At 44.1% G+C, this 17,088-nt stretch overlaps 1 protein-coding gene across 2 annotated transcripts in view; it reads left to right on the top strand.

Moving 5' to 3' along the window:
• CPAMD8 (C3 and PZP like alpha-2-macroglobulin domain containing 8) overlaps positions 1-17,088 on the top strand; it is a 1,045,838-nt gene that overhangs the window by 289,686 nt on the left and 739,064 nt on the right. For both annotated transcript variants that reach the window (XM_085640012.1, XM_085640011.1), the window contains exon 19: positions 1,166-1,228. In XM_085640012.1, the coding sequence (XP_085496138.1) occupies positions 1,166-1,228 (63 nt within the window). The remainder of the gene's footprint in view (positions 1-1,165; positions 1,229-17,088) is intronic.

Below are 17,088 nucleotides of genomic sequence, written 5' to 3'. Positions count from 1 at the left end.
AACATTTAGGCGGGACTATTCAGTGCTTATGACTATTGATGAGTATCCCCTGGAAGAGAAGGACATACCACGATTCAGGGCCCAACCACTAGGTGGCAGAATAGATGCACAGCATGTGAATCCAGAAAACTCTTCAGGCTGTATAACGACTCTACTGGTAAGTAACCATTTTGTTTCTATACATATACTAAGTACACCTCCCTGCTAGGAAGCATCATACTGTTCTATTAAAATTAAACAAAATGGCAATTAAAACGTTTTATCTCAAGCAGGTGGCTGCCATATTTAGATGACATATGTTTTCTTTTTTTTTCTTCTGGATTTTATTTTTGGGTGTATGTTTGCAATAAAAAACTACAAAAATTGTAATCATTGCACCAGTTTTCCAATATCTGGCCTATTCACTTTGCCAGTATTTGCTCTTCTTGTCTCTAATGTCCTTCTGTGAATCCAAAACCACCTCTCTGATACATGCACTGCGATTCATTGGGAGGGGTACGTCAATTTCAATTCCCCTTCTTCTTCTGAATCTCAGGGTATCAGTGCACACTGAGAACTGGAAAGTCTTTTCTGACTCGCAGCATCCCTTTAGTACATTTTGATTTGATTTGTCGTTTTATTGTCGCAAAACATGAGATTTAGCGTATCGCAGGCTTTAGAATAAAATTTAGTACATCAGGCCCTTAGTCTCTTTGACCGTCTCCCTTTTGGGAGGAGCATAAACTTGTAGGGGGAGAAGGGGCGGAAAGTGAAGCAGGAATGTAAGTCTGGGTGTAAACCACAAAACTACCATGACATTTATTCCCAGAAACAGCATTACATCTGCATTTCAGCTTCTCTGCACCTGTTCCATTTGCAAACACTTTGCTATTCAGTAGTTAAGATCAGCCACATAGCTAGCAGCACTGTCTTTGATAAATAAATTTGACAGTACACATCTGTTTTTCAGCGCCAAGATACCCTTCTGGGTGAATGTGCACTTTATAAATACATTTTATGTTATGATGGGGTTGAGGTTTGGGTCTGGCTGGGTATGATAGTTTTATCTGGATGTGTAAATAATTGCTCATCTATGTTGTGTTATTGTGGAGAGCCAGAAAGCTCTGCATTGGATATTTCCCTATTAGAGCCTATAGTCAATACTGCTTATTTATTCTTTTGACAGAGCAGAGAAGAGGAAAAGAACGTTCTTCCCTGAAACGTGGATCTGGCACTGCTTCAATGTCAGGTATCTGTTATGAAGACACACTAGTACTGTCATTCTTTGATGTGACGTTGTTTATCGACTTTTTAATAAATGTATTTTTATACTACAGACCGCGCCAATGTTCCAATGGTTGGTGTTGTATTCACAACTTCTAAATGGATAACAGGATACTATTCTTATTAGCAACATGAACATAACAGTGCTGCCTTTAAAAGGCAAATGTCGTACCTGCTGTTCGTGGACATACCAGTTTCAATCAACATTGCGTCTAGAAAGGTTTCTAATCCCCAGTAGCTGCCGAAGAAGTGATATTCCCCACTGGCTTACTCTTCGCTCTGTAATGCCAGATGCTTATGCTACAATCATTGTTCTGCTGCTCTATTCTGAGAGTGGCGGATTGCCAGTTTCTGCATGGTGTTGGAGTGGCTGAATTATTCATGGTGAGCCAACCGATACCATATCCACTGTTGTCCCTTGTGTGTGAGACTAACATGGACCCACAGTAGCCTTACAAAGTACACTAAAAATGTCCTTTACGCAATGGCAGCACTTTTGGTCAATCTTATTTGGGTCCTGAAAATTTATCTCAATCTAGGTCCTGGCATTTCTGGGCAGAAGCAATCCGGTTTTTGAGACCCTCTGTCGGGAGGCAGAGGCAGCATTAGCCACCCATTCTTGGTTGGTCCTTTTTCGCACACGGAGCATCTGTGAAGCGTTCATGCGAGCGGACGGTATAGGCAGGTGACAGGAAAGCAGTCCACAGAGAATATCCAGCGGAAGGCCCGGACCTCTGGTACTTGATCCAGCCCAGCTATCTTCTGCTGGCTGTAAGGGGGAGCAGTTCAGCGCTGCTCGGCCTCGCACCCCGCTACCTCCTGTAGCACAGCGCACCAGAGATCGGTTTGTGGAGGGGTCCCTAAGGCTTGTGAGGCAACTGACCATGGAGTTGTTTGGTCTTCCCTTTTCCTCCAATCCCTGGTCTGGAAACTTTGTGGCATTGCATCTGCACCCTTTTGGTGAAACCAAGCCCAAGAGGACCCTGGAGGGAGCTACCATTCTCCATAATGATCCTGCAGTAGGAACAAAAGGAGTTTGCCCTTCTAAGCCTGTTAATCCTGAGCCCCTGGCGGAACTCAACTCCTTACAGAGGTTGCCTGGGCGAAAGTCCACAAAGGAACCATCAGTGAACATTAATATGGCTGAAGAAGCAAAGGTGAGGAGTGTGTGGGGTACAAGTGCGCTAGTTATAAGTGGCCTCCTGGCAGCAGTTTTTAGGGACTGCTGCTGGAGGGAAGAGGCGGGGGGAAGCTTAGATGGTCTGGCTAGGTTCAGGTGCAGTCTGCAAGCCCTGTGAGTTCCCCCACACTTGGCTTAAATTCAAGAACAGTTGTCCTCAACATTGACTCAAACACCAACACCACCTTCATACCTCCTTTGCGCGTTGTACTTCCCCAGCCAAAACATCAAGGCAGTAATAACCTTATTACAGCGTTTAGAATCTTCCTGCTTTAAATCGGGTTTGTTGGTACCATGAGGTCCGGATGCTCAAGAGGGGCACTACAGCCATTGAAATGGCGTAAGAAATCAAAGCCTGAGATTTCACAGCCCTTATTTGTTCCCCTTACAAATCTTTAAACTTCAACTGGTTACTCGTGCTCAAGCCCCGTTATATCACTCTGGGGGACAGCGCTCCCGTCAGCTATACCTGAAAGCACAAGTATCCAGTACTCTATCAAGGATTATTTCAAACTCAGTTTAGGACTGCCTTTACAGGACACACACACATGGTCCCAGAAGGAGGCAGCAAGAAGAGGAGTGGTTGTCATTGTGCATAGAAAAGGTGGGAGGAATGGAAATGGATCTGGAATAATGTTGATGGTGAAGGACTGGAAATAAGGAGGAGAAACTAAGGAAGGGAATGTCTTCAAGGCGAGGATGAAGCTGCCAGGGAGTGTTTTCTTCTCTGGTACCCGCAATGCAAGAAGCTGCTGCTTAATAACAGCTAATGAGGTAGCTAATCCTACATTTCATGGTTTTCAAGCGTCTCTGATACGTTACATCATGCAATGAGACTATTTTCATCCAATTCGCTGGCATAAAAAACCTGTAGTTTGTAAAAAGTTTTTTTTTAACGATGTTCATGTTATATCCTCCATACTATTCCTTTGAAGAATTTGATTTGCATTTATTGTTTCACTTTCTCCTAGAATAACATTTGTCCTGATGTGATATATCTGTTGCGAGAGCAGCTTCTGTGTGATGCAACATTGAAGCATATACTGAATTTAGGGACTGTGACATCACACTGGCTGCTGCAAATACTGTTTTAGCACCTGATGAATTGTTACTGATAGTCTATGGGAATTAAAAACCTTCCGTTTGCAGTCATGCTTAGAAACTAGCTAACCAACAGAGGCGAGGTCCCCGTGTGGCATCACGCTTCTAGCTGCAGGTAAAGCAAACAAGATGGGCAATGTAGTTTCAACATTGCTGATTCATGTACTTAAATCCCAAATTAAGATACATGAAATAAAAAAAATACAGAAATGACACATAACTTCGATCATGATTTATAGTTTCCCAGTGAGGAGGGCAGGACTGGAAAGGAGCTGCCTGGTTTAGTACGTGTATCTTATAACAGTGAAGTTCTATAACTTAGATTTATCAGTCATTCAACATGAAATTTCTTTACAAGACTTTAGTGTGAGAGGTCAAGGACAAAAGTATGTTGCAAAAGAATAAAATAAGGGTTGGGATACTATATGAGCCGACGCGACAATCTTTCATGCTTACATCTAAAAGGCAGTCTGTTAGATTGCACTGTAGATCAAGAGGTTCCAGTGCAAATTGTTACAGAATAGGAATCAGAGTTATTAGTTAGCTAGGCAATAGATACTGGTAGTTATCTAGAGTAAGCAGAACCCAGATAAATGTAAAACATAATTTCCATACTTTTCTCACCCACTTACGATCTACACTTGTAATGACAATGTTCATATCTCCAGCTTGAAGACTGCACAATGTTGTGGTCAATTTTTTCCAGACATGGGGACGGACCACACAGTCATTACCCTACAGAGTTTGAATGAGGAATTATGCCTTAGATCTCACCAGTGGACACTTAATTGTTTTATTGCTAAGTGAAAACATCTGTGCCTTCATTCACATGGAAATTTGGAACCAGGTGGCCAGCAAGTTAGCGGCTGCCAACGCATGTATGCTAAAGGGCACACTATAAGCTACCACCAGCGGCCTATGAACAAGCAATGTAATTAAAGATACAACTGAAGATCAAAAACCAATAGGTTCATATTTAAACTTCTATAAAATCAACATATGTCTGCCATTTTACATCAGGATACCTCTTGGACACACTGGACTTTGGATAAAATGAAGGGCAAAATAGGTATGATCTTGGCTGTAGTATAGGAGAAGGGCTGGAGTCAATGGTTCACATCTGCCCCTACAGCACACAAGGGCTGTCACTAGTTAGGAGAATTCTTAGCATTCATGACAAGGGATAGCCACTATGTAGAACAATTTAGGATCATTAAAGAAATAATGGAAACGGACCAGAGATTACCCTCTGCTATTCAACCGGTGATTCTCTGGTTCCCTAAGAAGCTTTATCAAGAAGAAACATGAATAGAGTCCGTCAGTCTCAGTTTTTCAGAAATGGCTGTTTTTTTATTTTTTATTTTTTTACGAAGTTTTATATAGCACCTACTTAACCCTGTATCGGGTATCAGAGCGCTTTACATAGCACCAGTTGCGTTACATGAGGACACATTCATTTTTTGTTAGGCACAGAGAGATTAAGTGATTTGCCCTCAATCACAGGATGTTCAGCGTCACTGTCAAGACTCGAACCCGGTTCCCCAGATTCGAGGTCGACCAGCCTAGCCGTTAGTAAATCTACTCTAGGACTATAACAACCGTAATCCATACCACTGGTCCTCCCAAAGTCCACGCGCAGGAATAATTTTGGAATCTTTAATGTTGCAGAAAGTATTACCCCCTTCTCCATCTGTCAACCTCAGGGAACCTGAAATGCCATCATACAACAGGAATCATTTTTGGGCAAGTAACAAAAAAAAAATACGAAGTGACGGGAATGGCTTCTTGGCGCAAGGCATTACTTGCTCTGTTTTCTACCCACCAACTTCATTTCGCTGCCCTTTGAGACATTCGGGGACTTGCCTTAGGTTAGCAGCAGCCTCCTGGGGCTGGACTTCCCCTAGACATGCGAGTTAATTTTGGGTAAAACTGCAACACAGATAGCCCTGGGGAATTGGGCTTCCTGGCACAAGATGTGCCTCTTTGGCCTCGACCCACCATTTCCCCTGGAGAGCAACTTACCAACATCACTCCCCAGATGACTGAAAAACTGCCATGGCGGGGGTTGTGTCTAGTGGTGCTTTTGAACACCCAGTCCCTGCCCAACAAGCAAACAGGGGTAAAACCACTAGATCTGCCCAGCAAGTGTGTCAGGCGGAAAAGCAGTTTATATGGTGGCGGTTTCTGGTAGACACCGCCGTCCATATTACTATGAAGGCAGGCGGTGTTTGACATTGGGGGCCCGTAGCAGACCCCCAGGGATTCTGGGGGGTGGGGAGTGCACATGGGGGGTACCATTCATTTCAATGTACAACGTGACAGGCACCGCGCGGTGGCTGTCACGTTGTGCATTGAAAGGCACAGGCTGCCTTTGTGGCATTGCGGGGGCGGTGCTCTCTGCACAGTCTGCCGCAATGTTGCAGATGCGCCATGCGCCCGCCAGTGTGGCGGGCACATGCTAATCGGGGGAGCGGGACCGCCGCACCCTCAGCGTTTCCGTTTCCCGAGGGGTACAAAGTCCGCCCGCCATACTAATGGTGCCCTTAGTCTGTCAAATATAATGATGACTTCTATATCAACTTCCTTCCCTAAAAGATATTTCTATGCCTTGCTTGTCAGATGTCAGTTTTATTACAGTAGAGGATGTTTCATTAATTAGTCCAACGACCTTGCACAGGCATAATAGACGATATCTTGGAAGTCTCTGAAGTTATCTTGACTTGTCCCGGGTCAGAGCGCCACCGATTGAGGATAGAGCCTACCAGGAGAAAACAAACACTTCAATGAAAACCAAGCACATTCCAAGAGTCGTGCGATCCAGATCTCCTGCTGCATTTAAATCCACTTAGGAAGCAACCCGTTGAGATGGCTTATTCATTGGCAGAAATTAACTTGCACCTCTTATGATACTGAGGTATTCACTAAGTATATTTTTTGTTGTGGGGTGCCAATTTTGCACAGTGATGCAGTAGTCTTTGATATTCCTCTTTAGGGGCAAGAGTAAAGTTGTAACAAGTAGAAAGTCTACTTACTTGTAACTAAATACAAGTTTGCAGCATGTATTTTTGTAGATCACATGTTGTGCATTATCTTACCACATACCCGTGGTTTGGAACCCAGCAACTTCTTTTTCTCCAAAATCCTTGTTTCAGTTTTGTGTGTGCATGGGGTCTTGCTAGCCAAAACTCACAATCCCTCAAGGCAGATTGCACTTTACATTATTTTCTTTCCACCATCTGGTTCTAGGCCAGAGATCTTCAAACTGTTTAATCCCCCCACCCCCACCCAGTGGAATGGCTTTTTATCAGGGCCCCCTCAAAATTGTTCACAATTATTCCATAAAATTGGCAATGTTTAAATATGTCTAGACTTATTTAAAAATTGGAGTTAAGTTTTGTTACCATTTTAAAAAGGCAATCAAATACATGATTGCCAAACATACTATTCTGGTCAGATAGGCCTTACTAGCGTATCCACAGTCTGGTTATTAGAAATGGAGGTGGGGGGTTTGAAGAATATTTGGAGTCCCATCCCTTTTGACACCTTCTCCCAGCCAGGATATAAATGACAAAATATGTTTGTGATGGCCCATTACAGAGTGGCTTACTGCCGCTCATTGTTTTCAGCTGAAAACAAAGCACTGTTATATTCATAATGCTTCTTTTGGCTGGAGCCTGGCACACTCCCTGAGATCACTCAAGGTCCCCCTAGGGGTGCATGCTCCCAGTCTGAAGACCCCTAGGCTCTTTTGCTCTGTGGAGAAGTTGTGCATAAAGTGGAAATTCGACATCAGAAAATCCTGTAAACGTAGCACAGTTGAAGCATCATCAAAAAATACAACACTGGAGACTTTCTTTTTCAATGCACTGTTTTTTTTCACTCCTTGCAGTTCCAAGTCGTATGAGAATAACTCCAAGGGGGAACAAAACTTGTCTAAGAATTTGACATGCACATTTCTCAAATCCAAGAAAACAAATCTGTAGTGGAGAGATGAGCAGTGGACGTACTAAGACCAATGAAGCAAAAAGGCCCGTCGAGATACAAGGGCCTTATTGGGAATTTGAAGAGGATGCTGAAAAAAGGAAATAAAATAAGCCCATTCATGATAATTGAGGTGGAGTGAGAGGATAAATAGCAGTGCCCTAGCAAGCTTGAGGTTTCGGACTTTAAATGTATTACACCGCAATCTTCTCCTTTAAGGCTGGCGGGCCAAGGGAGGAGGACTCCACCTATGTGTGGTTGTCCCGCGATAAGGAATATTCTGTGTTTAACACAGAGGTAGCATGGCACCTGTATCCCACCAGTGACTATCCAAGCACCAAGTGAAAAACAGTCATTCGGAACAGTTAATGGGGTAGGTGGCGCCTGGGAATTGATACAGTCATAGAAGAACTAGGATTATCAGATTAAGGAAGAGGGTCATATATATATATATATATTAATTAGAGATCACTTAAAGGATAAAATCCTACCTGAATTTAATAAATGCTGTGTTCAGATCGAAAAATCTGGTTTCCATACAAAATTATAATGAACAAATGACTGATGTTGCATTATTTATTTTAATTGAGACTGAAAAACACAAGGCAGAAATCTGACACCCCCCTCCCTAAAGTAACAACTGAGTTCACATGCGCAAGTGTACATACATAAACAAATACCTCAAATTCCTAATGAAACCCTCCCTCCTTCACCTTACCATAGTTATTTTAGAGGACTTGAAATAAAGGTAGTAATGGGAGTCTCAAGCTCACTTTCCCCACCAATAGCTAATGAACACTAAATTAAAGGAAAAATCCTTCTGGGTGCCTTCAGAAATATTTCATTGAATTCCATCCAACAAAATAAGAAACATTATTTTCCATTAAATAATTTCCAGCTTATTTACAAAGCAGATTTTGTCTTAGCATCTGTAGTGAAAATCTTTTAGCAGTTTTGAGTCCAACTGCATTGGTAATCTTTTAGAGATAATTAAAAGAGAAGCCCTATGATGAAGCATGCCACCCTGGGGTGATTGAGGGCTTTCATTCTTTAAAGTACAGGACTAACAAAAGATACTGATAGCCCTATTGTTTCCTGATAGAGATCAGGGTATCTAAAATATGCCCACTACCACGGATAGAGTAATCACACAGTTACACGCACATACATTCATCATACGCTAGGGCCCATTTCACTATCATTCGCTCAAATACTCTACCAGCAATAAACCTGTGGAAAGAAAACACCTAAACACCCTGCATCAATATCAGGTCGATCAGATCTGGTTTAGTGACTGTCCTAATCAATAACATAATTTACACAACATATACAATAATGATCAACAATATAAACCCAATAATTGACAAGAAAGAAAATTCAACACCATGTTTAAAATTATATTGCTTTATCTAAAATTAGTCAAAGTAAAAACAATCAGAATAAATCATTTCTCATAGTTACCTATTCTAACTAAGTGTCAGAACGGGTCAGGACAAATCTCTCGGTAAAGTCTTTCAAGACGAAGTCCTCAGCATCGATCCTCAGCAACGCAACCTCACGCAGCAAAGGTAAAATGGCAAGTGACAAAAGGGTGGCAAAAGAGTGGGGGGATCCCTCCCTAAACTAACAGTTTTTATAGTGAAAAATACAATGGAAACTCACATTAAGTTTGTAGAATACACTGAATCACTGAGCAGAGCGAGAAGGAAAGGATGCAACATTGCAACATTTATGAACCTCCGCTCAGGAAAAATACACATAGCGAAAACTACGGAACAGGAACCAAGAAAATAAAACATGTATCACATTTTATCCGGCTTCTCCTCGGCCATCGAGCCACAGTTCAGAGTTTCCCTCTAAGGCTCCTTTGTCTTTCGAGATTGCCAAGGACACTTTCACTTTTCTTGGAGAACACCCAAAACTGCTGCTGTCCTCATGGAAAGTTTCATAGAAGGACCATGGTCAGTCACCCTCAAGACCATTTCCAGCAGGGGTCGCCCTCGACACGTCTTTCACATATTCACTCGAGGCCAGGCTCTCAAAATCAGCCATCATGGATTAGGCCTCCATAGACCACAATAGACCATCTCAATTAAAAGAAATAAAACAACGTTACTACAGCATAATGATTAAACAGTGTTAACCCCACTAATACCCTTATGTGTATGCATTTATCTAGCTTTTGCGACATAAAAAAGCATTAATTCAGACAGCGTTTTGTGCTTAAAATAAACAGCACACAGCAACGTTTAAACATGAAAACTTGCACGTTATTTTTTAGAAAACAAAAACAGCACACACATGCTAACCCTTGTGTAGCTTTCTCTTATGTTAAGACAAACGAATTGATTAATGAATACACACTTACACAAGACAAATAATTAATTTGTTATTTATTAATAATTAATAAAACGCATAGACATACTAGAGCTTCAAAAGCCCCTGAATTTTCTAAATGAAAACTCTGCTCCAGCATCTGTAGTGAAAATCTTTTAGCAGTTTTGAGTCCAACTGCATTGGTAATCTTTTAGAGATAATTAAAAGAGAAGCCCTATGATGAAGCATGCCACCCTGGGGTGATTGAGGGCTTTCATTCTTTAAAGTACAGGACTAACAAAAGATACTGATAGCCCTATTGTTTCCCCTTCTCTCCACCTCCTTGAGGATCCCTGACCATTAGCGCTTTTTGTGACTTGTCCAGTTTGAAGCCCAGGTACATTATGGGCTGCTGCAAAGCTGTCAAACAAGATAAGCAGGTGTTGTGGCAGTTGTCTATTTACATACAGCTGTAGCTCATACAAACAGAAAGGAAGACCTCTAAGGACGTGGTTAAGAACAGCCCCAACTCTTGCACTGTTCATACTGGTTATGACAATCACTTGAACTCTAGCTGACCCAGACAATGTGTATAGTAATCATTCGCCCAGCTACATCTGAACTCCCCTCTCAAACCTCACAATTGTGCTGCGACAAAGTGATACACTGTGTAAAAATCAAGGGTGTTGATTTTGGGGAAAAGCAAAAAGCCTTTAAACTGTTTGTGTTGGCTATTAACCAAGACGATGTACATATTGCGACTGTCTGAAATATACAGGAATGTGGAAGTAAGCATTTTCGATTTGAAATGAGAAAAGGTGGTTTTCTTGACCTAAAAAGGGGTGTACGTTGAGCATACTGAATCAGTGGCCATCTTCATCTTAAAAGTTGAGGATGGTGAATCACTCCTTATTTAAAATAATTTTCACTCTGTGAAGGTCCAAGATGTGTTGCTGTTAGCCTGACTTCTTTTTTACAAGAAAGTATCTTGAGTAAAATCTTCTTCTTTTCTGGACTTTGAAGAACAAGTTGCTTATGTGCGTTAAGGCCTCATCTGGTAGAGACTCTATCTAGCCTAGGATTCTTTACCTAGGAATATTCCCCAGGCATCAGACTGGATGCAGACATTTTTTGAGCAACCCCCTTGCACGCCAGTAGGAGGAGTCGTTTGGCTCCGCATGGCGTCGCTGGGCCAGAAGTGATGTGCGTTGTGCCTATATAAGCAGCACCTCAGTGCGCTGACCTCAGTTTGTGACTATTTTTCTGGAACCAGAAGCACAGAGTCATTCTGAGATGGAATGACCTGTGTGCCAAAGGGAGGTCCTCAAGGATCTCTTTGATGTGAGATGTACAGTTCGCACAATGGAGAGGATCGGTAAGGAATATGCAGCTAGATAAAGTCTGTACCAGGTAAGGTGTTACCCAAGGTAAGTAACTTGTTTAACTGCTAGAGACTTCTTGCCACAGATTTCTTACCTTTGAATAGAGGTAAAGCAATCTCTGGCGCTTAATGGAGGTGGGTCTGCATGCTTAATGGGTGTGGTGCTTAACGGAGGTGGGTCTGCAGACCAAAAAGTCCTTAAGGACCGAAGGGGCGAAATGCCCATCATGTCTAACCTGACTGTCCAGGTAGTAATGCTTGGCTAATGTGTGCAGTGATATCCACGTAGCTGCCTGACAGATGTCAAGGACTGGGACTCCTTGAGCTAGTGCAGTGGTCGCAGCTTTGGCTCTGGTGAAATAAGCACGTAAGCTTTCAGGAGGTTGCTTCTTGGCCATTGCGTAGCAGATTTGTATACAGAGGACAATTCACCTGGAGATGCTTCTCTTGTGAACTGCCTTTTCTTTCTTCGCACAGCAAATTCAATAACAGTTGATCGTCCACCCGTAAGTCTTTGGTGCAATCAGTGTAGAACGACAACGCTATTTTTTAATCCAGGTGATGGAGACTCTCTTCTTCCACGGTAAGACGGTGGAGCGGAGGAAGTAGGAAGTATGATGCTTTCCCTATGTGAAAAGGTGGAACCACCTTGGTTAGGAAGGAGGCACAAGCTCCAAGGACAAGCTTATCCGGAAAAAAAGTGGTGTACGGGGGGGGGGGTGTTTGCAGCCTGTAATTCACGAACCCTTCCGACACATGTTGTAGCCACAAGGAAAATTGTTTTGATGGTAAGCAGCCTCTGAGGGCAGCTGTGCATGGGCTCAAATGGTTAACGCATTAAGAAAGTGAGAACTAAATTAAGATCCCATTGGGGCATAATGAGAAATGTAGGTACAAATATATTATGCAAACCTTTCAAGAAACAGGTCACGATGGCTGACTTGAACGTGGAGGGTTTATCCTGCAATCACAAGAAAGCAGACATGGGGGAAGATACCCTTTAACTGTGCCCAAACCAAGGACATGCAAGTGATAATGCAAACAAAAGGCTTTCCGACAAGGGTCCAGACATTAGATCAATGGATTTGGCAGCACACAAAGCCACAAATGTGTCCCATCTGTAGGCATATACCATTTTCGTTGCGAGACATCTGGCTGCCAAAATGACATCACACACTTCCTGAGGGAGATCAAAAACTCTCCACAATCACCGCTCAATCTCCACACCTGTAGATGAAGTGGGCAGATTCGGGTGCAGGGAAATTCCTTTTAGCTGTGACAAGACATCCTCCCAAAAGGGCAGCCTGATCGGAGGCCAGATGCTCATGCTCAGGAATTCAGGGTACTAGACTCTATTTGCTCAATCCGGAGCCACCAAGAAGACTTGGGCCCGGTCGTTCCTGATCTTCTTGAGAATTCCGGACAGGAGTGGTATTGGCAGACAGGCGCACAGGAGGTCGGAAGACCACTTAAGACGAAATGTGTCTCCAACCAAGACCTGCCTTTGAAACTCCAGCTCACAGAAGTGCTGACATTGCACGTTCTTGGTGGTGGCAATAGATCTAACCAAGGCTCTCTCCAATCTCTGAAAAGACCTCATACCACCTCCGGATGGTCGCACCATTCGTGATCCGCAAGGCATACATGGCTGAGTTAATTCACCCTGGTGTTCAGAGAACCACCAGATATTGAATCCCTAGGAAAATGCCCTGGCTTTTCAGCCATGTTCAGAGACACAGGACCTCTTGACTCAGGGTCTACAACCCCACACCGTCCTGTTTGTTGCAGTACCACATGGCAGTGCTGTTGTCCTTAAATAGCTGAATCAGCCTTCCCTTGATGGAAGGAAGGAAGCAAATCACTCTCAGTTCCAACAGGTAGATATGAAGCTAATATGCCACCCGAGTCCAGAGTCCTCTGTTCTCCACCTCCCCCAGATGGCCGCCAACCCAGAAGTGACACATCTGTCAATACTGTGAGCTCTGGGGGGTGAAGGGAGAGTGGTCTGGCACTGCAGATCTTTTGCAGTTCCCTCCAAAATCTGGACCAGGTCGGAGACATTCCCCTGATGCTATAGTTAATCCCACTGCGGAGCCTGCATAATGCAAACGGGCAGGCATTGTCAATGGGATTCAGGAGGTCATGAGACCCAGCAGCCTTCAAGCCACTCTTTGAAATCCAGGAAACAGGCTGAAATATTGGAATCAAAGCCCTAATAGCTTGGACTCCCTGTTCTGGAGGATAGATCCAAAACTGGACTGTATCCAGAATAGCTCAGATGAAAGGGAGAGTCTGAGGAGGAGTCAAGTTTGACTTCGGCATGTTGACAGAGAACCTCAGGCAATGCAGGACGTCCACCGTAGCCTGGACAACTGCCTGGGGCATCCTGCCTTCAATAGACAGTGGTTGAGGTAGTGGTAAACTGGAACCCCTGACCTTAGCAGATGTGCTGCAACCACAGCCATCACCTTGGTGAACACCCAAGAGGTGCTGGTAAGGCCAAAGGACAGCACAGCGAACTGGAAATGCTCTTGGCCTACCTTGAATTGCAGGTAACGCCTGTGGGCAGGCAGGCAGGACAAGAATATGGAAGAAGGTGACCTGCAAGTCCAGCGCTGCCATCCAGTCTCCAGGTTCGAGAGCTAATAGGACCTGAGCTAAAGTGAGCATCAAAGATGTTTCCTTTTTAGGTTGCAGCCTACCAGACCGCGCAGCTGTCTGGTTTGCTAAAGACATCTTGGGGACTTTCAGAAAGTTGACCTAGGAATGCATTCTGCCCGTTGATTAGCACTGGATTTGTAGTTTGTAACTCACATTTTCTGGCTTTCTATTTGCCAGCTTTATTTGCTTTAGGCTCTCCGGGTTCCGTTTGTTCCTCCCGTTTCCTGAGCTGTGTTTACTGCATTCTTCGACAAACTCTTTCTGTTAACAGGCCTTTAAATCTTGTTCTTATCTTGCCACATTTGCTGTGCATTTAAAGACAGAGGTCAAAAGGCAAGCTGTGTCTTTGAAGGAGCTTCGTGTTTATTTTGCTTTCAGCTGACTTAAAAGTGGCATTGGAGCGCTTTACATGAGCACTAGTTTCACTTCACAAGGTCATTTTCTGGCATGGGGTGATTAAGTGATTTGTCCAGAATCACAGGATGTTGCAGTCAATTCTGAGACTCAAATGTTACTCTCATTCCTCCCATTACTTCATGTTCATCTGAAATGGTTACCCTTTGCTTGACAAGGGTTTTAGGTTTTTTTAAAGAAAAGAATAGTGATGTTTGCCAGGTCGCACCGCCTATATGTCAGCAGAACATGTCATTATGGTTTTGCTTTGAAAAGTTGACCTCCAAAAACATGAATTCACCTTCAGTCATGTACCGAAGAGAACGTGGAAGCACAGTACTGACACGCAACTGCCTCTGAAGTGAAGTACTGTGGATTCCCAGGACTTACACAACTCCGAATGGACTCCAAGGCAAAGATCATTGCTCATGAAAAACCTACATTGTATTAAGTGCCATAGCAAAAATCAGGAGACTAAACTGTCTGCAGAAAATTCGGCCTGGCCTCCTGCACACATTTCTACTTACTCTGTAAATAACACATGCGTTGGCATTTGCCAAACTACGTTTCAGAAATACCCAGTGTCTGCAAAAAATATACATTTAATCCGTTCAATTTGCAAAAAAATCATTTGGCTTGCTCTAGAATTTTTAAATGAGACACCAACAGCTAGTGCCGGCTGTTGAGCCAAGAGCTCTTTGCATTCTGGGACTTGTATTTTGAATTTAGAAATACGAGTATAGACATGTAATTCACAGCATGTTAAATGCTGTGGAATACAAAGCCAAGACTAGTGAGTGTATCTGACTTTACACAGAGCTGTTTAACAGATATGGTAGCACACTCACCAACATAATGGATTTGTGTGGTAAAGGGGGCAACCAACAATGCTGTAGCCGTCCTGTGTTGCTTGTCCCTCACGTCAAATAGCTTTTGCAACCAGAAGAGCTATTTGGCTTTCTCAATGATTTTTTAGCCGTTCTGTACATCACCACAGCTGCTGTGCAGCATGGTTGAAAGTAAAAAAAAAAAATGCGCTATGATGCTGCTTTACTTTCAGCCATGCTGCAGAGCAGACATGATACTGTCCAACATGGCTAAAATATATTAACAAAGCCAATAGATCTCACATAGGCAAGATCTTTTGGCTTTGCCAATGCTTGTTTAGAAAGTAGTTGAGAGAGCGGAGGTCTAGGATAGGACGGAAGCCTCTATCTTTTTTCAGCACCATAAAGTAGGGGGAATAGCATCCTCGACCTACTTTTGATGCCTGCACCCTCTCAATGGCTCAGTTGGCCAGAAGCGCCCGTATTCTGTGCAGAATCGAAAAGTGGTCCGCCGTCTGCCGATTGGGGGATGGTGGCAAAGTGGTGGGGTCTACTGAAAAAGTAGGGTGTAGGCCTGCTGGACAATCTGACGCACCCATTTGTTTGATGTGACCTCCGGCCATGAGGCCCCCAACCAGGTGCTCGTGATGGTGGGAAGGCATATTAAAAAAAACTTTGAGGCTGCACCTGCCACAAGGGAGCGGATTGGGTAGACTGCTGGCCTTGGTTACCACAAGGCTTGTAGGAACCACGTCCATGAAAGGACTGAAGCGCCTGCTGGCCGTGGTGGCTAGGGGGAAAGAACTTGTCTGTTAGCCAATACCGAAGCCACTGAAGGGGCTGAAGGTGGAATGTGGTTATTGTTGGGCCCTAGTGAGCCCCAATGACCTAGCGGTGGCCCTACTGTCCTTGAAGGGTTCAAGCGCTGAATCCGCCTTGTCGCCAAAAAGGTGAGTGCCGTCGAAAGGCATGTCTATAAGGGTGCCTGGTCATCCCCCCAAAAGACATTTGTCCTCAGTCAGGTATGACTTTGTAGCACCACCGTGGAATCAATGGTTCTACCCAACGAGTTGGTTGTATCCAATCCGCATCTCATTGTGAACTTTGCTGCATTTCTCTCGTCAGCTTGAGAGAATATGTGCAGGCCTCCTGAGACCATAGGCAGCACTTGTGCAAACATATCCATACAGTATGAGAATGTCGACCCAATAAGTACGTGGTGTTCACAGACCATAGTGCAAGGCTGATGAAAGAGAAAATCTTTCCAAAGTTTCACTATCCAGTGGTGGGGTAGGGAACGGACTGGGATTGATTTTGGAGATTGAAGCCTGAACCACCAGACTCTCAGAGGTGCGATGCTGGGTGAGGGTGGCTGGGTCTCCGAGAGTGGGGCAATGGCAGCAGAGAATGCCTGTGCAAAGGAGTGCTTATGCAGGGCTTGGCCCAGGCCTCCAGCAGAACATCAGTAAGGGCTTAATTGAAGGGGAGTAAGGATCTCAGCCACCCTCTTGACTGCCATCGCAAAGGAAACCCCTTCCTCCGTAGCCACTGTGGGAGAAGAGAGGAGGCCAGTGTCCAGTGAGGTGTCCAGACCACTGGCAGCAGCCAGGTTCTCATACTAGGTGTCTTTGGCTATGGACTCTGCTAGGGGTCAGAATAGCCATTGGGCTCCTTAGAATCCCCTCCATTTGTGTTCCTCAGAGAGCCCTTCAGGGAAATAGTGCTCCATCTCCTTTTTTGGCCTGGTTGGCGCCGGAACGAACGTCAGGCAATGCTGGTCCAGCTTTGTATCCGAGTTGGGAATCACAATGGGTTTGGTACTGCTGATGGGCATCAGGGGGACCGAGAAATAAGCCATTGGAATAGTCCCCAGAGGAGGTCACAAAGTCACAGCAGGGGTCGATTAGGATCCACCATCAGATCCTAATAGCCTGACTGGCGCCAAGGACAGACCAGCTGGCAGAGTCCCAGTTGGAGTCCTTCCT

This window comes from Triturus cristatus, chromosome 12 (assembly GCF_964204655.1).
Source record: "Triturus cristatus chromosome 12, aTriCri1.1, whole genome shotgun sequence".
In the NCBI taxonomy this organism is placed as follows: Eukaryota; Metazoa; Chordata; class Amphibia; order Caudata; family Salamandridae; genus Triturus; species Triturus cristatus.
Note: the sequence above shows the minus strand (reverse complement) of the source record. Positions and strands in the feature narration are given on the sequence as shown.